The sequence below is a fragment of the Acomys russatus genome, chromosome 1 (assembly GCF_903995435.1).
Source record: "Acomys russatus chromosome 1, mAcoRus1.1, whole genome shotgun sequence".
NCBI classification, from domain to species: Eukaryota; Metazoa; Chordata; class Mammalia; order Rodentia; family Muridae; genus Acomys; species Acomys russatus.
In genome coordinates, this window is record NC_067137.1 from 88456386 (window position 1) to 88481138 (window position 24753).

The window sequence follows — 24753 nt, forward strand, 5'->3', positions numbered from 1 at the left end:
AAAAAGTATTTGATATGTGTATGGATGGTAGGAGCTCTAATCATTGTAAACATTTTGTTCTTTGCACTCTTCTGTGCCCCTATCTTGATTGCTGACTTCCAGTTGTCGTTCCTTATGCTGCATTGCCTTGTGGGAAACCACTGTTTCCATTTCAGTAGGTTCCATTTTCACCACATTTTTGGTGAGCTATCAGAGCTTAAGCTTCTAGTTGGTAAAACAAAAGAAAACAAAAAACTTAGAAAATGTACTTCACCACAACTGATAAAGATCAACTGCAGCAACAATGGGAAGTCTTATCTCCTGACTTAGTAAGAAGATAGGCAAATACAATAGGAAATTGTGGTGGCTTATTGGAGGAACTCAGGATGTGTCCAGTGGCAGAAGTTTCATGGAAGAGAGAAGTTAAAAATCATGACAGTATAAATAGGGGTTTCGTTTCATATGTAACGAGCTGTCATTCACTGTACTTATTTATTCCGCTTTAGCTGAATTTAGGGTTCTTCACCACCATTCTTAAGATGAGGAACAAAAATTTATCTTAATAAATGAGTATTTAAAAACAGGGAGGGAAGCTTCTGGTCCCAATTGGTTCAGTATTTCAGACTGTCACACACAGGACTTCTTTTAAGCCTGGAAGTTCTCAACATGATTTTAAGACTATTTCTCCCTTGGAAACCTGAGACTCTAGTTAGGAAAAGAGACATTAAATAAATATAAAATGGAGATATATGCTTAATGCAATGTACAAAGAAATTCCTAAGAAAATGTTTTTAGTATCCCAAGTACAGGGAAAATAAGTGGACATGCTTAGCTTCATATCAAAGGCACTTCTCAAGAAAATACTACAAGAATATTACCATCAAAACTCCCTAAACAGATATTTTGCCACACTTAAATGTTTCCACATTTATCTATGCATATTAATAAGCACATACTTTACTAAATAGCTTGTAGAAAATACAAACATGATGTCTCCTTATCCCTGCTTCAGTGTACATTTGGAGTAGGGGTAAAATGAGGTTGATGGAAAAAAATAAGACATTCTGTTGCATAACCTCAGTACAATTATGAAAATCAAGAAATTAACAGCACCATAATACTATTATATAATGTGGCTCCAATTAAATTTTGTCAGCTTTTCTAATAATGCTCTTTATAGCAAATGGGGGAAAGAATAATTCTTTTGTTCTGATCTTGGATTCAACCCAGATTCATGCATTACGCTTCACAATAATGTCCCTTTAGACTCCTTTAATTTAAAACAATTCCTCATGTTTTCTCTTTGTCTTTCGTGGCCTCAATATTTTTGAAGAGCATAGGTCAATTATTTTATATATGACACATTTTGTGTAATAAATAAATTATATAAATTTAATCTTTCTGATGTTTCACGGTGGTTTAATTGCTATACAATTTTTTTTACAAATACTTCCAATGTAATGTTGTGTCCTTCTCAATATAGCATGTTAGCAAGGCCATGATGTAAATGTGTTCCATTGCTAGTGGTACTGTTTCGAGTCACTTGGCAGAGATTGTGTGTAATAGCTTTTTTTTCTCTAAGATATAACATTTTGGCTTTCTGTTTAATAAGTATCTTATGAAGATATATTTTAGCTTATATAAATATCTTGATTTTCTTGAGGTTTTTCCCTTCCCATTTTAGTATTTATTGATACTATTTGAACCAGTTATTAGCATAAAAATTGCCAAGGTAGGCTTTTCTAATTACACTTCATTTTATTTGTTGAATTATGTTAAAAGGAAGAATTTTTATATCTTTATGTTACTCTTTGTTCATGAATTCTTATATTCATTTTATTAAATAAGTCTGCTTATTTTTGCCATAAATCTGTACCAGGTTTAGCCAAAAGGAGCCTCTCAGGCTTGCTTTTTGTTCTATGTTCTCATCACTATTTAAGTACTTCATTACTTAAAAAAAAAATTGTTGTGAAGGAAGAATAGTAATTTTTCAGGGAAACAAAAAATGAGAGAAAAGCTATTCTAAACAGAACATTGCATACTAAGGCAAGAATATGAAATAATACTATATGTTTACTTATCCACAATATTGCCAATTTTATAAGCAATGCAGCAATGAATGGAAAGTTGAAAAATAAGGAAGAATGTTATATACTATTGAATTATATCCTAAAAATGATAGTGATCACTGACGAAAGTTACAGAACTGACACTTTGTGGCTAAAGTGCTCTGTGTTATAACATTGATGCACAGACACCCATTCCCAGGGCTGTTCTCTTTTAAATTTTGTTATTCAGCCCTAGAAAATAAGCAGTCTTTTTATATATGCTTTCTGAGTTATATCACAAATGCTCTGAGATTCATTACCTTGAATGTACATATAGACAACTTGTAAGATTACAAAATTCAAGACAATGTTAAGAAACATAGTATAATAATATAATCCCACTTTTAAGTGCCTTGTAATACTGAATGTATAAATTCTGACACTATGTTTCCCTAGGATCTTGGAACTAATTTCCTTTGATTAGAAAGATTTGTTTAAAAGATTAAATGCTTGCTACCTCTGAACCACTTATTCTTCAACACACCCAAGACCTTAACTGTTTAAATTACTTCTTACTATTGTACATGTTACTATTGTCTATGCTTGTTCTGTTTCCTAGAAGAATTGTCCTACTTCATCTACTATTCAAAATGAGCCAGAAAATAGAAATACAAGGGATTCTACTTCAAACATTTTATGATGCTAAAAGGCTGTGCTATAAACAAGGACAGAACAAGACTCTTCCTTGTGATTATCAGTATGTCTGAGAGTATTGCTTTACACTTTAAGTACTTGATGGGCCTCCTGTTGATTGTAGTGAATAACAGCTTCTTCTTGAGGTTTGGATATAATCAAGAAGAACCTGCATGAACATTTTGTTGCTACCGTAGTCTGTTCTATAATCTAAACGTTTCCTTTCTTCATCTATTTGTATTTTTAAATGAATATTCAAAGTAAGATAAAGCATTGTACATTAAGAATATATAGACTAAGAGGACATGTTTAAAGTTGGAAAGGTAATATTATTGGTGTAAATAGTTTTTTCTTTCTTTTTTGAATACATGTAGAAATTCAAGACAATATAATAACTATAATACAGCATAACCCCTTTTTGTATTTTTTTGAAATAGGGTTTTTCAGTGTACCCCTGGCTGTCCTAGGACTCTGTCTGTACACATCTGCCTGTCTCTGCCTTGTGAGTGCTGCTCTTAAAGGCATTTTCCACCACTACCTGACTGGTGTAAGCACTTCTATTTCAAAATAAAATATGCCACAAGAAAAGGACTGCTACATTGCAGATTTCTGTTACCTTTGTTTTATCTGTGCCCCATTAAAGGCCTTCTTATATTGTAGACATTATGTTTTAGTCTTTAGCCATGTCTGATGATAACAGCGCTGAGTGAATTTTTACCATTTGTGCGCTGAATTATTTTTAATTTATTAAGGTGTGTGTGTATGCACACGTGCACATTAAGTTGCTCATGCAGTCTTTTCAGTAAATATAACTGTTGCATGGCTGGTAGGAAATTGCAACTAGATTTTGAGCATTTGCCTTGGAAGAATTCTTAACTAACATGGTCAATATTCTATCTAGCCAGAACTTAAAAATACAAAAGAAATCGGTTAAATTTTACCTATGTAGAAGTAGACTTTTTATTTAAAATAAATCTACCTTTACTTGTGAACACCTTAGAATAAAATGAATCCTACAGATCTACTTCAGAAAATTACAGCCATTTCTGAGGAATTTTATCAGTTACATGACAGATAATTGAAGCTGTCACTCTTAGCTTGATTCAGGATGCTACTAGTAGGGAAAATGTCTAGACTCCCGCCTCCAGTTTTGCTCTTGGTACCACTAAAATATCTTATATCTTATATCCTAAGATACTTCGCAGGGTTGTTTTTGTTTGTTTGTTTGTTTGTTGTTGATGGTGGGGTTTTTTGTTTTGTTTTGTTTTTTGCTAACTTAGGTAACGAACCTACAAATTTTCAGTGATAACCAAGTAACCTTACTATTATAGCATCAATAAAGATTTTTCTCAGGTGCTGTAATATATTTAGTAAGACAAGTATGTCTTAATGTTTGTTTGCTTTGTAATACGGCTTAGTTTAATACAGCTTCTCAGGTAGCTATCAGAATACATTTGCAATTATAAACTTATAGAAAATTATTTTCTCTATCTGTCAACTTGACACAACATAAAAACCACCTGATAGGAGAGTCTAAATTGAGGTTGTATCAGCCTGTGCACATTTATGTAAAATATTTTCTTGATTACAGAGAGCCCAGCCCACTGTGGGTGGTGCCATTCACTAGATCACTAGATGAGCATGACCCCTTATGCCTTTAGCATCCATCATGGGTTCTACTACACTTTATTGGCTGTGCATGAATTCCACACTTAAAAGTAAAAGAGTGTGTGCCCAAGTATATAAGTACAACTTTCTGGGTCCATATTTGTTTTTTGTTTGTTGGTTGGTTTGTTTGTTTATTAATGGTTTCAAGGCATACTCCCTTGTATGGAGTAACCAATAACGGAACTATCCATGGGAGAGGTTAATTACTCTCCCAGAAGTCATTAGTTGCCTGGGGTTTTTTGTTTGTTTGTTTGTTTGTTTTTGTTTTTGTCTAGTGGTAGAGCACTGTGAAATTTTCCCTTTCGTCTTAATATGCCCACTGATATTGTCATTGTTCCAGTCTTGTTTATGCAATTATTTTAGAAAGACTGTTTCACAGCAGATTTCCTGGTATTCTGGCTCTTAGACTCTTTCCATACCTCTTCTACTGTGTTCCCTGAGCCACAAATGCAGGAAATGTCTTGTAGATGTATCCATTGTATCTGGGTACCCCATCATGCATTGATATCTAAGTTGTGTGCTATTGTTGGTTTTTGTTGTTTTATTTTGTTTTTTGTTTTTGTTTTGTTTTTTGTTTGTGTGTGTGTGTGTGTGTGTGCTGGTCTATTTGCTATAAAGAGAAGCTTCTTTGATGAGGAGTGGTAGCTACACTTATCCAGGAAAGGCAGCTCAGGCTCAAAGAGGGCTTGCAGGCCACGGGTTTGGAACAAATCTGTACATGTCTAGTACTTACAGAAGTAAAATATCAGCAGAATGCTCTGTTGTTCTCTTTGCATCCCAAGTTTGACAAAACAAAGGTTTAAAGACTTGTCTTCTATTCACATCTCAAGTATTTACTAGATGCACTATTCTAAAAGTGACAAAGGATATAGAAATTAATAAGACATGCTAGGTTTCCATGTTTATACCTTACTAACAATGATAAGGCAGATATTAAATACATGTAGCATAAAATGGAGAAGGGAAAGCTCCAGAAGAAGTTATACACAAGATGCAAAAGTATTTTCAAAGTGGAAAAGATTTATCATGGGTAATAGATGCCTATTAACTACCAACCTCTGTAGTTAAAGACGCATCAAACAGTTCACTATCCATTCACTTAACTGTATACTTTTCCTTTCTGCTGACCTGCAATGTTCTTCATGACAGATCCTTACTGCTTTGTGTACCCCAACTCACTTGTGTCTGGTTTGTAAAGTGCCCTTGAGAAACAGTCGTTGATGGGTGTGTGCTCTCAGCGATCATCAAACTTGCTGTCTAAACATTTGTAAATTATGGTAATTACTTTCATAAAAATCTAAATATTTTGGAAGGATAGCTTTTATATAATGTTACACAATACGTACCACAAAGTATTACAAAATGATCAAAACTGAGGTCTGCATTTCTGTATGATTAAATAGGAGAAAGTCAGTATTTTTGTTAATTATACCAGCTAGACAATATATTTTTAAGATATTTGATCAGGGGCTGGAGAGATAGCTCAGAGGACCTGAGTTCAATTCTCAGCAGTCATATGGGAGCTCATAACTCTGCAACTCCAAATATGACACCCTCACACAGACATACATGCAGTCAAAACATAAATACGTAAATACATAAATACAGACCTTAGAAAAAGTAGGTTATTAATAAATTTATATTTCAACTCAGAGTGATAAGTCATAATCTTTTAACTCTTGAACTACAATCTTGAATAGAAAATATTACTCAGATTTTTCACTTATTGTCCATGAGATGAAATGTTATGTAACATAAGCAGTTTTATATGTGTAAAGGGGCTCTTTTGAAACATGAGTTGGAAATTCTTTGGGATGCTACTTTTTTATTATTATTATTAATTTATTCTGGTTACATCTCAATGTCTATCCCATCCCTTGTATCCTCCCGTTCTTCCCTCCCCTGCTCCATTTTCCCATTATTCTCCTCCCCTATGACTGTTCCTGAGGAGGATTACCTCCCCCTGTATATGCTCATAGGGTATCAAGTCTCTTCTTGGCAACCTGCTGTCCTTACTCTGAGTGCCACCAGGTCTCCCCCTCCAGGGGACATGTTCAAATGTGAGGCACCAGAGTATGTGAGAAAGTCATATCCCACTCTCCACTCAACTGTGGAGAATGTTCTGACCATTGGCTAGATCTGGGTAGGGGCTTAAAGTTTACCTCCTGTATTGTCCTTGGCTGGTGCCTTAGTTTGAGCAGGACCCCCTGGGCCCAAATCTGCCTATCACAATGTTCTACTTGTAGGTATCTAGGACCCTCTGGATCCTTCTACTTTGCTATTCTCCCATGCTTCTCTCATTTAGAGTCCCAATAGGATGTCCTCCCCTCTGTCCCAGTTTCCTGGTAAGTGAAGGCTTTCGTGGGACATGCCCCTTGGGCTAGTATGCAGATATAAGTGAGTATATACCATTTGAATCTTTCTGCTTCTGGGTTAACTCACTTATTATGATCATTTCTAGCTCAATCCATTTATCCACAAATTTCAGGAATTCCTTGTTTTTAATAGCTGAGTAGTATTCCATAGTATATATGTACCACAGTTTCTTTATCCATTCTTCTACTGAGGGACACTTAGGCTGTTTCCATGTTCTGGCTATTATGAATAAGGCTGCCATGAACATGGTTGAGCAAATTTTCTTGTTGTGTGCTGGAGCATCTTCTGGGTATATTCCAAGGAGTGGAATAGCTGGGTCTTGAGGAAGCCCTATTCCCATTTTTCTGAGATAGCACCAGATAGATTTCCAAAGTGGCTGTACTAGTTTGCATTCCCACCAGCAATAAAGGAGTGTTCCTCTCTCCCCATATCCTCGCCAGCATGTGGTGTCACTTGAATTTTTGATCTTAGCCATTCTGATGGGTGTAAGATGGAATCTCAGAGTTGTTTTGATTTGCATTTCCCTGATGACTAAGGAGGTTGAACATTTCTTTAAGTGTTTCTCAGCCATTTGATATTCCTCTGTTGAGAATTCTCTGTTTAGTTCCAAGCCCCATTTCTCAATTGGGTTATTTGGTTTGGTGGTGTTTAATTTCTTGAGTTCTTTATATATTTTGGATATTAGACCTTTGTCAGATGTAGGGTTGGTGAAGATCTTTTCCCAGTCTGTAGGCTGTCGCTTTGTTCTGTTGACAGTGTCTCCTGCCTTACAGAAGCTTCTCAGCCTCATGAGGTCCCATTTATTAATGGTTGACATTAAGGCCTGGGCCGTTGGTGTTCTGTTCAGGAAGTTGTCTCCTGTGCCAATATGTTCCAGGCTCTTCCCCACTTTTTCCTCTAAGTGACTTAGTGTCTCTGGTTTTATGTTGAGGTCTTTAATCCACTTGGATTTGAGTTTTGTGCAAGGTGACAAATATGGGTCCAGTTGCATTTTTTTTACACATAGACCTCCAATTAGACCAGCACCATTTGTTGAAGATGCTATCCTTTTTCCATTGAATGGATTTGGTTTCTTTGTCAAAAATCAAGTGACCATATGTGTGTGGATTCATATCTGGGTCTTCGATTTGATTCCACTGATCAACCAGCCTGTTGCTGTGCCAGTACCATGCTATTTTAATTACTATTGCTTTATAGTACAGTTTGAGATCAGGTATGGAGATTCCTCCGGAGCACCTTTTATTGTACAAGATTGTTTTAGCTATTCTGGGTTTTTTGTTTTTCCATATGAAGTTCAGAATTGAACTTTCAATGTCTTTAAAATTTTGTGTAGGTATTTTGATAGGGATTGCACTGAATCTGTAGATTGCTTTTGGTAGGATGGCCATTTTTACTATGTTAATTCTCCCGGTCCGTGAGCAAGGAAGATCATTCCATCTTCTCAGGTCATCTTCAATCTCTTTCTTCAGAGTTTTGAAATTTTTATCATACAAGTCCTTCACTTGCTTAGTTACAGTAACTCCTAGATATTTTATATTGCTTGTGGCTAATGTGAAGGGTGTGGTTTTCTTAATTTCTTTCTCTGCAAGCTTGTCATTTATGTATAGGAAGGCTACAGACTTTTTTGAGTTAATTTTATATCCAGCCAATTTGCTGAAGGTGTTTATCAGCTGTAGGAGTTCTCTGGTGGAATTTTGAGGGTCACTTATGTACACTATCATATCATCTGCAAATAGGGACAATTTGACTTCCTCCTTTCCCATTTGGATCCCCTTGATCTCCTTTTGTTGTCTTATTGCTCTGGCTAGAACTTTGAGTACTATATTGAAGAGATATGGAGAGAGTGGGCAGCCTTGCCTTGTTCCCGATTTTAGAGGAATTTCCTTGAGTATCTCACCATTTACTTTGATTTTGGCTATTGGCTTGCTGTATATAGCCTTTATTATGTTGAAGAAAGTGCTTTGTATCCCCGATCTCTCTAAAACTTTAAGCATGAATGGGTGTTGGATTTTTATCAAATGCTTTCTCTGCATCCAAAGAGATGATCATGTGGTTTTTTATTTTCAATTTGTTTATATGGTGGATTACATTGATGGATTTCCGTATATTAAACCATCCCTGCATGCCTGGAATGAAGCCTACTTGGTGGGATACTACCTTTAAGTTGGTATAGTGAACATATTTGGAGCAGCTGCAGGAGTTGTGGTAGAAGCATAAAATTTAGTAACATACAACAACTAGAAACTGTAGTCTTCTGAGGGGTGGGAACATACAATCATTTCAAAGTAGTTTAAAGAAATAAGAGGTTATTTACTAAACATATTAGAAGTCCAAGGACAAGCAGTACAGGGCTTATCTAGCAGCTCAAATTTGAGAGTGTAACGCTTTCCATTCTTGTGGTTGAAAAATGGCCATAATACCTCCAAGTGCACAGCCAGGTTCTAGGTAGAAGACATAAAAGAAGCTTCTTTTGAAGGATCTCTCTATTTTAATCTCACTATATGTAATACAATATTTTCTCCCAGAGATTTCTTCTAACATCTTTTTTTCTTTTTATTAATTCATTCATATTACATCTCAAATGTTATCCCATCCCTTGTGTCCTCCCATTCCTCCCTTCCTCCCATTTTTCCCTTACTCCCCTCTCCTATGACTGTGGCTGACTCCTCCCCCTGTATATGCTCATAGGGTATCAAGTCTTTTCTTGGTAGCCTGCTATCCTTCCCCTGAGTGCCACCGGCCACCCCATCAAGGGGACGTGGTCAAATATGGGGCACCAGAGTTTGTGTGAAAGTCAGTCCCCACTCTCCACTCAACAGTGGGGAATGTCCTGTCCCTTGGCTAGATCTGGGGAGGGGTTTATTGTTTAGTGCACATATTGTCCTTGGTTGGTGCCATAGTTTGAGCAGAACCCCTGGGCCTAGATCTGCCCGTCATGATGTTCTTCTTGTAGGCTTCTAGGACCCTCTGGATCCTTCTATTTCCCCATTCTCCCATACTTCTCTCACCTAGAGTCCCAAATAGACTTTCATGGGACATGGCCCTTGGGCTAGTGTCCAGATATAAGTGAGTATATACCATTTGAGTCTTTCTGCTTCTGGGTTAACTCACTCATTATGATCATTTCTAATTCCATCCATTTGTCCACAAACTTCGGGAATTCCTTGTTTTTAATAGCTGAGTGGAGAGGAACACTCCTTCATTGCTAGTGGGAATGCAAACTAGTACAACCACTTTGGAAATCTATCTGGCGCTATCTCAGAAAACTGGGAATAGAGCTTCCTCAGGACCCAGCTATTCCACTCCTTGGAATATACTCAGAAGAGCACCAGCACACAAGGACATATGCTCAACCATGTTCATAACGGCCTTATTCATAATAGCCAGAACATGGAAACAGCCTAAGTGTCCCTCAGTAGAAGAATGGATAAAGAAACTGTGGTGCATTTACACTATGGAATACTACTCTTCCAACATATCGCTGTCAAAATTACATCACAGATCTCTCCCAGCCTAAAATTGGCTAAGCAAGAAGGGTCTGTGGGTCCAGTTTAGAAGACCCAAGCAGTAGTGCTTGCAGTCTCTCTTTTCTGTTTATTCTTTGCTCTACATATATTTGGGGGCTCCAAGGGTAAAGCTAAGCTACTCCTGCGTGAAGATGTAGTGATGAAGAAGCCTGCCTTTGGGGCTACAAGACGTTAAGTTGATAAAGAGATTTTCTTGCAAATTTAAAGACTTTACTTTGATAACTGTGAATAGCTATGTATTATGTGTAAAGTAAAATAGAAAAATTAAAATGAAGAATAACGTATTATTATAGAATGTTCACAAAAACTTCTGATGCAATGATACAAGTAAAAAAAAAAAAAACTGAAAGAAATGAGAGCTAGGTAGTAGTATAATATTTGAAAGAAAGTGGTCCAAGAGAGAAAACGGCAAGCACAATGGCCCTAAGGAGAGAGACGCTTGGCATACTCTCTGAAAAGAAAGAAACCAGTACATCTGGGGCACAGTGAACCTGGACATGTTAGAACACAAGAATATTGGGAGTGGTGGTATATTGGGCTTGGTTGACACTAACAAATATTTCAATGTAAGTGAAATTTAAAGTCTTTCAGAATTGTAAGCATAGATCAGTATGTTGCGACTTAGAAAGGATTACACAGCTATGTAAATAAACAGCAATGAAGCAAGGATAGAATGAGGAGACCAGTTAAGAGGCTGTTTAATGTACCAGAACATAAATGATGTTTAAGCTGTAATAGTAACAGTGGAAGGAATAAGTAATTATCATTATATATATATGTGTGTGTGTGTATGTCCCCATTGTTTTGCTCAGTTATTAAACCTGTAAAATAAATGCTGATTTAGTCAGTTGAGAATTGTAAGGGAAGGGAGCATCCAATGGGTGATAAAAAGAGGTTAGAGACTTAAGAGCTTAGCTTTGGAAACTTTGGGATTGAGTTGTCTATTGCATATTCAGGTAAATGTTAGATGATTACTAACCTGGAAAAAATGTCTTATCTACTAGCTGTTAGATAATATACAAATATAAATTTGAGAGTACAATTTGAGTTCAGAGTTATAAAATCAGCAGTTTTTCTCTATGTATGACACTAATGCCAAAGGACTAGATAAAATTACATAAGAGTGGGTAGCTACATATAATCTTTTTGACATTATAAGAAAAAAATAATTCCAGTGAATATTAAGTAAATTCATTTTTCCAATTAGTTCATTAAAGGTCTAGAGATCATTAGAATAGTTGAAGATATAAACCCTGAAGCCAAAACTACCGAGGTTTATATCCTGACGCTCTGTCACCAGCTGTGTGACTTAGGCAAGATATAAAGCCTATCTAAGCTGCTTTCCTCATCTGTAAAATATGGTAATAGTACTTTACTGTAAGATGGAATTTGGGATTAATAGAATAGTTGCTTGATCTATAGTAAATACCCAGTGATCTGCCAGTATCTTTTAATTTCATAAAGTTTTAGCACATGCTATAACATTTTAATGGTATTTAATGTTCTATAAGCATGTCAGAAATAGGAAAAATCGAGTCTCACCATGACCCAGAAATTAGAAGTTTCAGTATTTAAAGTCATTCTTACCGTGAGTCAGTGTCCCAGTGTCTTATTCTCGGGCATTTGTCTCCTGTTTAGGTCACAGTGCTGTAGATATCACCAAGGTGGCTAGAAGACATCGCATGTCTCCTTTCCCGCTGACATCTATGGACAAAGCCTTCATTACAGTCCTGGAAATGACGCCGGTGCTTGGTACAGAAATCATCAATTACCGAGGTACTGTCATAGTGTCTTCAAGAATGATTCAGACAGTATGAATGCACCAGTTCCTAAAGGGCAATGCTTACTCGCCATTATCAACATCAGACTCCTGTTTTCGGTTAAACTGTGATTTACTTAATAGTCAATATAAAATACTAGATTGCTTTTACTTCATAAAAATAGGGAAGAGCCATCTGTTCTTTTTATTCAAAATACCAGTCAGTACTCTACCCTAAAGACAGTGCTTTCAGCACTGAGTAAGAAAAACAGCCTAATTCTGAGTCCATCTGATAACTTTTCTGTTAGCAGTTGCAAATAACTCATGTATTCTAACTATGTGTTGTAGAAAATTAATACAGTTTCTGGTTTAATTTTAGCTTTATAAAGGCATAAAAGTAGCACATGTTCAAAAAACTACATTTCACCTGGTCCATTTTTATAGCTGGGGACTAGTAATGTGTGGAATGATGTTGCCTTATAATGCTGGGTGCTATGGTTCCTAAGCAGCCACATAGCCAGCATGATCATGTGTCAAATGTTGAGCTATGATGTACAGTAGATTAGATTAAATATCAAATGTTTGTTTTCTTTTCTTTCTTTTTTGGGGGTGGGGTGGAGTGGTGGGTAAGATCTCACTGAGCAGCCTAAAATGGCTTTTAATCTGTGATTCTCTTACAATAGCGTCCCAGGTGCTAAGATCACAGGCATATGCCACCATGCCCCATTTAAATGAGTTTTTGAATTAATAATAGTATCAACTAACAATGATTTCTAAGGATATGACATACTTTGATAAACCTCTGTAGCTAAGTAAAGCCTAATTTATTCTTGGGTCATTAAATTACTTTGATGCATTTTCTGTTTTACCTAGCTTCTTGGTTTTTTGCTCTCAGTTTAGTAGTACATTCACAAAAGTTTATGAAAAGATAATGGAAATGTGGTTGCCTTAGTCAGCTTTCAGCCACTGAGTCAAAAAATACCTGACACAATTAACTTATAAAGAAACTGCCTGTTTTGAGTTTGTTGTTGTTGTTGTTTCGTTTGGTTTGGGTTTTTGTCATTGTTATTGTTATTGGTGGTAGGTGCTGATGATGGTAATGGCTGCACTGGACCACTGTTTAGACCATGCTGACTCGCAGAGCTCCACCTGCCTCTGCCTCCTGAATGCTGCAATTAAAGGCATGCACCATCATGATTGAGTGGTCCTGGTACTTTGAGGCATCACATCATGGCAGCAAGAGTTGGTGACAAACAAATGATGTACCTCATAAGCAAGGAAACAGAAAATAAGAGGAAAAAGAAGTGGCCAGAGTTCCATAATCGCCTTATTAACATACCCTCCCCAGTGACTAAAGTATCTTGCAAGGCCTCTCCTCCGGAAGGTCCGTGACATCTCCTTACCATGCCACCCAGGGTACACTTGGGCCTTTTGAGAACAATCAACATTAAGACTATAGCAGAGTTGTTCCCCACTGTAGTAAGTTTTTAACAATTTCCATTTCTAATAGCCTGAGAAACTATATTTTGACTTTGATTTCCAGCAGACTAATCAAACCCCATCTCCCAAAAAGTTGTACATGATATGTTCTAAACAAAATATAGTTCTTAGTTATTTTCATGAAGACAAAAACAACACAAAATAATGGTTTTAGGTTCTGTACCTTGAAGTTTCATCAGTAAAGTGCTTACTGTACAAGCATGGGGATATGAGTTCAGTCCGAATACTCATATAAAAAGTCAGGCATGTTGGCACATACTTGTGAACCCAGTGTTGGGAAGATGGTGACACTCAGATCCCTGAGACTCACTGTCCATCCAGCTTAATGAATCACCAAAAGCCACTCACTCTCTTTGGTGAGCTTCAGTTCTCATGAGTGACCCTGACTCAAAAAGCAAGGTAGATGGCTTCAAGGAATACAACTCAAGGTTATCCTCCTGCCTCCCAACACATGTGCTCATTCACACATACACCCAAAGAAATAAATGTCTAAGTAAAGAGTTTTAGTTTTATTCATAGAATCTTAAAACTGGTGTGTTTAACCTCAGTGAACATTAGAGAATAGTTACACAACATCCTAATTTTTCTGCAAGGAAACTCAGACTCAAAAGCAGAAAAGGAATAGGAGTAAGGTATCAAGATTTCATTTTCTATTTTGTTACATAATAGTTCTCCCGGTCCATTATGAAGATATTTTTAATAATGGTAGCTGGCGTAGCAAATGATGCTAAAGACCTGAAATTAGTGTAATAGTAGGTGTCATGTTTTAGCTCCCTTTTTCTGGCCCTGCTTAGACAAAAATAGGTTTTAGGCAGCTTCTGCTTATCCTATGTCTTTGACCCCCAAAATTCCACCAGAGAACTCCTACAGCTGAAAAACACCTTCAGCAAAATGGCTGAATACAAAATTAACTCAAAAAAATCAGTAGCCCTCCTTTATACAAATGACAAACAGTCTGAGAAAGAAATTAGGTAAACAACACCCTTCACAATAGCTACAAATAATATAAAATATCTTGGTGTGACTGTAACTAAGCAAGTGAAAGACCTTTATGACAAGAACTTCAAGTCACTAAAGAAAGAAATTAAAGAAGATACCAGAAGATGGCAAGATCTCCCATGCTTATGGATTGGTAGAATTAACCTAGTAAAGGTGCCATTTTATAAAGGCAATCTACAGATTCAGTGCAATTCCCATCAAAATTCCGATACAATTATTTTTACAGAGCTTGAAAGAAAATTCTCATCTTCATATGGAAAAATAAAAACACCCAGGATAGCGAAAACAATCCTGTACAATAAAAAAAATTCTGGAAATATCACCATCCCTGATTTCAAGTTGTACTATAGAGCATGGTACTAAAACCCACATGGTATTGGCATAAAAACAGACAGGTTAATCAATGGAATCAAATCAAAGACCCAGAAATAAACCCCCACACCTATGGATACTTGATTTTTGACATGGAAACCAAAACCATACAGTGGAAAAATGAAAGTGTCTTCAACAAATGGTGCTGGTCTTACTGGGTATCTTACTACATGTAGAATAATGCAAATAGACCTTTATTTATCACCCTGCACAAAACTCAAGCCAGGTGGATCAAAGACCTCCACTTAAAGCCAGAAATACTAAACCTATTAGAAGGAAAATTGGGGAAGAGCCTTGAACTCATGGTCACAGAGGACAACTTTCTGAACAGCTCAGGCTCTAAGATCAACAATTAATAAATGGGACCTCATGCAACTGAAAAGCTTCTGTGAGGCAAAGGAAACTGTCAATAGAAAAAAACAGCAGCCTACAGCTTGGGAAAAGATCTTCATCAGCCCTACATTTAACAAAGGATTAATATCCAAAATATATAAAGAACTCAAGAAATTAAACACCAACAAACCTAGTGATCCAATTTAAAAATGGAGTACAGAGCTAAACAGAGAATTCTTAACAAAGGAATCTCAAATGGTTGGGAAGCACTTAAAGAAATGTTCAGCATCCTTATTTATCAGGGAAATGCAAATCAAAAAAATTCCTCAGATTCCATCTTACACCAGTCAGAATGGCTAAGATCAAAAACTCAAGGGACAGGACATGCTGTTGAGGAAATGGAGAAAGGTGAACACTCCTCCATTGCTGATTGCAGTGCTAACTTATGCAACTGCTTTGGAAATCAATCTGGCACTTTCTCAGAAAATTAGGAAAAGCTCTACCTCTAGACATATACCTAAAAGATGCTCCACCATACAACAAGGACACTTGCTCAACTATGTTCATAGCAGCTTTATTCATAATAGCCAGAAACTGGAAACAACCTAGATGTCCTTCAACCAAAGAATGGGAAAAGAAAATGTACTACATTAACACAATGGAATACTACTCAGCTATTTAAAAAAAAAAAAAAAAAAAAAAAAAAAAAAGGACATCATGAAATTTGTAGGCAAATGGAACTAGAAAATATCACCCTGAGTGAGTTAACCCCGACCCAGAAAGACACACATGGTATGTGCTCACTTATACGTGGATATTAAACGTATGTTTCAGGATAACACCACTACAATGCACAGATACCAAGAAGCTAAGTTACGAGGAGGGCCTAAGGGAGGATGCTTGAATCTCACTCAGAAAGGGGAAATAGAATAAACAGCAAAAGTGGATGAAGATAGGGAACTGGGTAGGAGAGTGAATGGGAAAGAAAATGTAGGTTGGCATCAGATGTGAGGAATGCATGGGCAGGAGGTCAGCAAGCTTGCAGAGAGAAGAAAAACTGAGAGTGGGGACATTGCTGAGACAAGCTAGAGACCTGTGACAAGGTAGGCTGCTGGGAGGTATGAGGGTATCTTTAGCTAAGACTCTAGTAGTGGAGGTAATGGAGGCTGAACAGGTCAAACAGGACTTCCAGTGGAGAGGGGCAACACCAAACCACCCACATAAAAATCAACCCAAAAGTTACCCTGCCGACAATATTTGCAGGCGTAAAGTTAGAGCAGAAATTGAGTGAATGTCCAACTCAATGCCTGGCCCAACCTGAGACCCAGCCCAAGGGAGAGAGCCAACCGCTGACACTATTAACAAAACTTTACTATGTTTGTAGGCATGGCCCTAGCATAGCTGTCCTCTGAGAGGCTCCACCCAGCAGCTGATGGAAACAGATGCTGACACTCACAGCCAAACATTAGTCTGAGCACAGGGAGCCTTGTAGAAAAGTGGGGATAAGGGCAGAAGGACCCTATGGGGACAAGAGCTCTACAAGAAGACCAACAGAGTCAACTAACCAGGGCTCGGGGAAGCATATGGAGAGTGAAGCACCAATCAAGGACCATGCATGAACTGGACCTAGGCCCCCTATCCATATGTAGCTGATGGGCAGCTTAATCCTCATACGGTTCCCCTAGTAAGGGGAGCAGGTGTTGTATCTGACATGGACTCTGTTGCTTGCTTTTCATTCACTTCCCTCTGGCAGGGCTGTTTTGCCAGGCCTTAGAGGAAGAGGATGCACTCAGCAACTTGATGGGCTTGGGGTGGGTTGAGGGGAGCTCGCCTTTTCTCATGAGTAGGGGATAGGGGGCAGAGAGAGGAACAGTGGGACCAGGAGGACTTATGATTCTTTAAGTACAGAATTTAAATATGGTTCCTAGTTTTTCCATTACCTTATTATGTTTTCAATCTATATACGTTACTTGTTATAGATTATATAACAGCCCTTTTATTCACTATCTTGAAGTTAAATATAGCCTATGTCAATAGTGTTAAGATTCAGAACATAAGCAACGGAAAATGATGCAGTTAAAATAAAAATATTTAAGAAGGAACAACATCAAATTCCCTTATATTTTGGGAGTCAGTGAGAAGCTCAGTAGATAAGGGGTCTAGCTGCCAAGTCTGAGGGCCTGAGTTTGATCCCCAGAACCCACATGGTAGAAGGAGAGAGGCAAAGTTGTGGTTCCACAACTTCCAAAAGCACTCATGTAGTGTAACACATATAGACAGTAACACAAACTTGTTCCAGTTCCAGCAGATCTGATACCCTCCTCTGAGCTCAGTGGTTACTAGGAATGCAAGTGATACACAGATATGCATGTAGGCAAAACAACTAGATACATAATGTAAAATAAAATTGACTTAAGAAAGGGAGAAACATGAGGAACAAAAGAAAGGCAAAGTGTTGGATTAGATTCTTTCTAGGTCTTTCTAATATTAGAGTCTGCCCAGTGGAGGGTGGCATTCGAATTTCAGATTGTCTGTTAATTCCACTTAGGCTATTACTGGACGTAGACCAGTCAAGGGTCAGACGTTCCTAAGAGTTGTCTCCCCTCTAGAAGCTTCCTTTATTAATGCATAAGGCCACACCTGGGCTGGGCATCTTCTCTCATACTCCTAAGAGTCCTCAGCATGAACATTCCAGTATAAATAATGTTTTAATAAGAGGTGTGTATCCCAATTGTGTTCGAAATAATGAAAGCAAGCACAGCATTGAGATTTATACAAGCGTAACAATCTCTAAGCTTTCAAAATATGCTCAACAATACCCTAATGGAAGATGTATGACGTTATTTCTAGGGAGTCATGTACAAATATCTACTCATTCCATAAAGGAATCGATGACAAACCAAAGTAGATATCCCACCTAAGTTTTGTTGGAGAATATGGGAATATGGGTGAAAGATTACTTATAGGAACAGAAATGGCTTAAAGATAACTGTTCGTCAAAAGCACATATTAGCTCACAAAAACTGGAAACCATAGCATAACTTGCAGGCAGCTCACAGGTTGGAGAATGTCTTTTCCAGAAAGTGGCTGCTCTCTGCTTCTTCAGAACAGCTCAAGTGGCCTGAGCTTTTTCTAACTAGCTTAGTTGTTATCTGTCTCTTTCAGGCTGCTGTACTGGTCTGGCAGACTGTGCAGCCCTTGGTGCTTATACACTACTTAGAAAAGGAGGGGCCTAGTATATCTGGTCCGTTTCAAGGTCTTTCTAAAGCTTTTGAATTTTTTACTTCCTGAACTTAATAACATTCCCTGAAGAACAGACTTTTTCACCTCCCTTTAGAACTTATGTCTTTAAAAGCTTCTCTCCAAGATAGAGATTACACTGTAAAAGTTAATTTTATTGTCCAGATATAATTATCTTCTCAGGCTTACTGATGAATAACTAGCCCTTTTCTAGTTCTTTCTGAACTTTGGCTGGCTGTTTCTTCTCAGCTGTTCTGGTTCAAAACTGTTCTCCAAGCTGACTGGTTCAAACTAACTTCTATTGGCTTCCGAACTCCATGAACTGACCTAAACTGCACCAAATTGCCTGGGCTGTACTATATTGAATTTAACTCTACTGTACTGTCTTCTCTACTGTATTGTCTTCTCTTCTCTCTGTCTGTCTCTGTCTCTCTGTCTTTCTCTCTCTCTCTCTCTCTCTCTCTCTCTCTCTCTCTCTCTCTCTCTCTCTCTCTCTCTCTCTCTCTCTCTCCTGTATCCTACTCTCCTGTCTCAACTTTACTGTACTGCTATTAAGTAGCTTCTCTTTCCTCTTTGTTATTGTGAGAGTTGGGTGTATCCTATCTTGGACTCAATCTGTCAAATCTTTCTCTGAGTTGTCACTTTGGCTGCCCCTCAATTAGATTTCAAACATGGGTGCTTCCTTCTACAAACTAACCTTAACCTACATTATTTGGGATTAAAGATGTGTACTAAGTGTATGTCTCCATTCCAATCAGATCACATAAACCTAAGTGGTCTTGCAAAAGCAGCCATGTTGTTGGGTTAGAATTCTACATTAGAATTCCTCTATATAGTCCTCTAGAACTGTGAGAATAAAAGGAGCCTTGCTGAACATATACTTTTGCTTATCTTTCGCTACTGGCAGGGATGTAAGATGAAAAATGACTCTGTACAGCCTGCTGGTACTTATTCCCAACAGTTTTCTTAGTTCTTTGATTGTGATAGTAAATAACATACACCTTTACCATCCTTGCCATTTTAAAATATTTAGTAAAATGACATTAAATATGTTTGCATTTTCCTATAACCAGAGACATTATCTCAAGAACTTTTTGGTCTTCTCAAATTTAAACTATGTTCTCCACAGTTGACTGGAGAGTGGTGACTGACTTTCACACGAACTCTGGTGCCCCATATTTGACCATGTCCCCTGGATGGGGAGGCCTGGCAGCACTCAGATGAAGGATAGCAGAGTTCCAAGAAGAGACTTGATACCCTATGAGCATGTACAGGGGGAGGAAGTCCCCCTCAGTCACAGTCATAGAGGAGGGGAGTAGGGGGAAAATGGAAGAGAGAGAGGAATGGGAGCAGGCAAGGGATGGGATAACAACTGAGATGTAATATGAATAAATTAATAAAATATTTTTTATAATTCTATACTATGTAACAATTAAACAATAACAAATACCTCATATAAATCAATTCTCATTACTAATCTCTCCTCTAATTCCCTGTCAACTGCTATTCTTTTTATTCTGTGATTTTGACTACTTTAGATGGAATTACATTAAATGGAATAATATTTGACCTTTTGTGACACTTATTTCTTTTAGCATAAAAATTTGTCATGTAGCATATAAAAATGGTCTGTATATTTTAAGACTGAAAAATATTCCTGTTCTCAAAGTATTTTCTTCATCCATTTGTTTATACTTCAAGCATATTTTTCTATCATTCATGCATTCATTCATAGACAATTGGTTGTTTCTACTGTTTATGAATGTAAATAATACTTTAGTGAACATGAGTATATAAATATCCAAGTTTCAGTTTTCAATAGTTGTTTGTGTATGTATACCCAAAAGTAGAATCATTGATTTGCATAGTAATTGTTTAAATTTTTGGAGAATTAATTTGTCTTTTTTTATAATGTGAGAGAAATCATGGAAGGTTAGAAAAGGGAACATGAGTAGAAGTAGTTATCATGGTAATTCCTATTAGAAACTGAAAGATTTGTATTTTAAATCTTACCTTGAGTAATTGGCTTACCTTATTTAAACCTCACTTTCTTTATCTACAAGATGAATATAACATTTCAGTAGTTTTTAATATATTTTATTCTTTGATACTTTCATACATGTTTGTACTGCATTTTATTAAATTCACCCTTCACTACCCTTCTCACCTCTCCCAAATCCATTCTCAATTCTCTTCTTTTCCCAATTTCATGCTTCCTTTTATTTCCAAACCTTTGATTCCAATTTGTACTGAGTATGGGGCCATCCACCTGAACTTGCCCATTGCCCTAAATAAAACTGACTCTCTCCTCCCTCCCAGCCATCAGCTGTCAAAGCTCCTCAGCTATGGGTGGGGACTTGTGAGTCCCTACCCATTCCTTGCTGAAACATTGATTGGCTCCATATTGTGCATGTCTATGCAGACTACCACAGCTGCTGTGAATTCATGAGTATTGCAACTATGTCAGCAATCAATGTCGTGTCCAGAAAACAATGTTTACCTGACCCTCTTGGCCTCTGGCTCCTATATTCGTTCCACCTGCTCTTCTATATCCCATGAGCTTTGTGGGGAGGAGTTGTGATATAGATACCTCATTTATGGGTGAATACAGATGCTTATTCTCTGTACTTTGACCAAGACACAGTTCTAGATTTTTATACATGAAACTACTTAGTAACTTAAAATTTATAGTAAGCATTTATTAGTTATCAATGAGCCTGCTGAAGTCCCACTGCCAGAAAAATACAACCTTTGTGCTAACTTTGATTATTGGCCATTATTTTTTGGACTGGATTGGGTTTGGGTTTGGGTTTGGGTTTTGGTTTGAATTTTTAAGACAGGGCTTCTCTGTGTATCCCTGGTTGTCCTGGAACTCACTCTGTAGACCAGGCTGGCCTCAAACACAGAAATCCATCTGCCTCTGCCTCCCAATTGCTAGAATTAAATGTGTACTACTACTGCCCAGTGGCCATTATTATTTAATATTTAAGATCCCAGCAAAACAATTCTCTTTGTATATAAACATGTGTAGAGCTTGTATTTTGACCAACCATCATAAGCCTAACTACTTATAATTAAGGAGCCATTAAGAGCTGATAATTATGACAAGGTTTCATGGCTTGTTCCTATAATTCTACCAATCAGAGATGAAGTAGGAGGAAAATTAGTTCAAGTGCATCCTGGGCTACATAGAAGATACTATGTCTCCTGACCCCACGCCACCACCAAAAGAGAAAAAGTGTATGTGAATAGGAATCTCAGCACTTCTCCTTGTCTTGGAAAGTATAGATCCAGAAGAGATTCAACATCTTATATCTAAGGCTAAAATTTACTGAGTTCTCCCTTCAAATTCAATGTTCAGTGTTCTAAAAAGTAAGAGTCAGTGTCTCTGTGAATTAAGATTACAAAAGTAAAAAAAAAAAAATCTCTGTACTTCTAGGTCCTAAAGCCTTCAAGTGCCTAAAGTCAAACTTTAATGGAAACAATGGTATGAAACAAAGTATGAAAATGCCTCAAACCAGTCAAATCTGGTATTTGTCTTGATTTTAAGGACAGAGGCTCACTGAATAATTTAGAGAGTTAGTTATGAATCCATTTGAATTACACCATACAGTATTGATATACTTACTGTCATTAAATCATGGGTTAATGAGCCAAATCAAAGGTTAAAATTCAAATGACATTATTGGGAGGCTCCTTCCTTTTCTTACTGCCTTACTTTCTCCTTTCAGGACAATAAATAAAACTTATGCTTGTAAGAGTGGCATACTAATTGTATTAAAGATACAATCTGAAACTGTTGCAATAAACACTATAACTGAATAAAAACCATAACTAACACCTTAAAGTAGCAGCTTTTGTGTATTCGTGTACGTCCTTGTAGATAGATGTGTTTATATGTTAATATAGTTACAGTCATATAGTGTAGTGCATATTTAATTTTGCATGTTTTAAAACATATCTTTTAAAATTTTTTTCTTCTGTCTATGAATATTCTCTATAAGTATTACTTTAGTCCCATATTTTACCATAAGAATAATATCACTGTTTACTTTAATATATTATTGATCTTTTGGTCTCTGTCCATATTTACTAACATAAGAAATTCTGAAATAAAGTTCTACATGAAGATAAATTCTTAAGATATAATACTAGAAGGGAAATTTCTAGATTAATTAATATGAAAATGTGTACATTTGGCTTTCCTTATCAAGATTATATTTGAGTACTCAAAGGGTTAATGATATATCTTCTAACTGTATAGCAATTCATATTTACATAATTGCTGTAACCATTATAGAAATTGACTATATGTGATCTAGGCACCAGAATGCATCTCTTCTTTCTGTCTGCTATTCCTTGGGATGAAAATCAGAAAGTCTGGCTGAGCTCATTCACAAGATGTGGCATAGGCACTTACGCTCATCATATTTATAACTGATTGCTTCCATTATTTATATTTTTTCTTTTCTTTCAGATGGAATGGGACGAGTCCTTGCTCAAGATGTATATGCAAAAGACAACCTACCCCCCTTCCCAGCATCCGTAAAAGATGGCTATGCTGTTCGAGGTAAATATGTTGCTTTTTTAAATGTCATTAGACTCATACTGCATTTTTCCAACCTTTTTCTCTCTCCCCACTCCTGATTGCTATTATATCCATTCCCAATTAGTTGTCAAAATTACTCCCTGATAAGAATGCTAATCTGTACCTATGTATTTTTGATACATATTCTGAAAAGATTGATTAATATTCTGCAAGGAAATTATTACCATATTTTAAGGAGTATATGATGACTGGGCATATAAGATAACCCCTAATTTTTCCAAGTACAATATAGCGTTTGGAATATACTCACTATGTAACACTACTATTCTTCCAACGTACACTGTGTGTAGCAGGCTCGGGCATGTGTCTCTTTGTAGACAGAGCACAGACATACAGGCACTTTTTAAAATGCCAACAGCTATCCAGTGTCAGCCTACACTGCCCCTTTAAGGCAAGCTCCACACTCAACCCTAATGGGTGGGTTCTGGTGGAGAGCCAATCCACGCTCACATTCTCCTCCTTGAGGTACAGGAAAATGTGTGCAGCTTGCTCCTCCCTGCTTCCTACACAGAGCTGGGAATTGGCCAACACCCCCCACTATATGCGCCCAACATATGAAGCAAGGGAAAGCAAGCTGCAGGTAAGTACCCAGCATATAAGATGACCCCTGACTTTGGCACAGATTTGGGAGGTTAAAAGGTCATCTTATATACAAGAAAATACGGTGTATAGTCCTATGAAAATTCTTTATTACAAGTATATACATAGACATCAAACTTAAAACACCATTACTTGTCTAGGGATGTGGCTCAGAGAAACCACCTAGCATGTATAAGTCTCTGGGTTCTCTGACACCATAAAACCAAACGATATGCTACGATACCTTATACTTTTAGCGTGTTCACATACCAGAAAGCAGACAGCCTTCGTCTGGAAGTCTTCCATATGTTTTTTAGTTGAAAACTTCTCTAAGTCTCAGGAAAAATGAATGGATTCCTAGTACAGGGGTTAAATGTGAAAGTCTGTTCTCTTGGTTTAAACTTAAACATCAATAAAGGATTTGATGAAATGCATGTATCAAATCTGTAATTCTCTCTGGAAGAGTCCATATTCCAGAGCTCTGGAACCCCAGATGGTACTAACAGTTCGTACTCTCAGAGTTGCCTAAAACTATATAAAGATTAAAAGCAAATACTAAATAGCAGTTGCCTACCTAAAATCTGACCTACTAACCCAGGATAAAAACTCAACTAAATTGCTTAAAAGCTTTGATTAGATCTTTTTCCTTGGTTTTTCTGTATATGATATTTTAAAATAGGTATACACTATGATAGTCCATTAACCTAATTAGCATATCTATTATCTCACATAATTATTTCTTGTGGTGAGAGTACTCAAAATCTATTTTCCTAGCATTTTTTTAAAAGTTCTTTTTCTTTTGGGGGGCTGGAGAGATGGCTCAGAGGTTAAGCACACTGGCTGTTCTTCCAGAGGTCCTGAGTTCAATTCCCAGCAAGCACATGGTGGCTCAAAACCATCTATAATGAGATCTGGTGCCCTCTTCTGGCCTGAAGGTGTACAAGTGGGCAGAACACGGTATAAATAATAAATAAATCTTTTTAAAAACAAAGTTCTTTTTCTTTTTAATTTGTTCACTTTACATCTTGTTTGTAGCCCCCTCACTCATCACCTCCTGGTCTCACTGTCCCT

General features: G+C 37.1%; 1 protein-coding gene across 23 annotated transcripts in view; it reads left to right on the top strand.

Moving 5' to 3' along the window:
- Window positions 1-24753, top strand: part of Gphn (gephyrin) — a 433952-nt gene that overhangs the window by 293275 nt on the left and 115924 nt on the right. For all 23 annotated transcript variants that reach the window (XM_051148057.1, XM_051147978.1, XM_051148006.1 and 20 more), the window contains 2 exons: window positions 11930-12067; window positions 22972-23064. In XM_051148057.1, the coding sequence (XP_051004014.1) occupies window positions 11930-12067; window positions 22972-23064 (231 nt within the window). The remainder of the gene's footprint in view (window positions 1-11929; window positions 12068-22971; window positions 23065-24753) is intronic.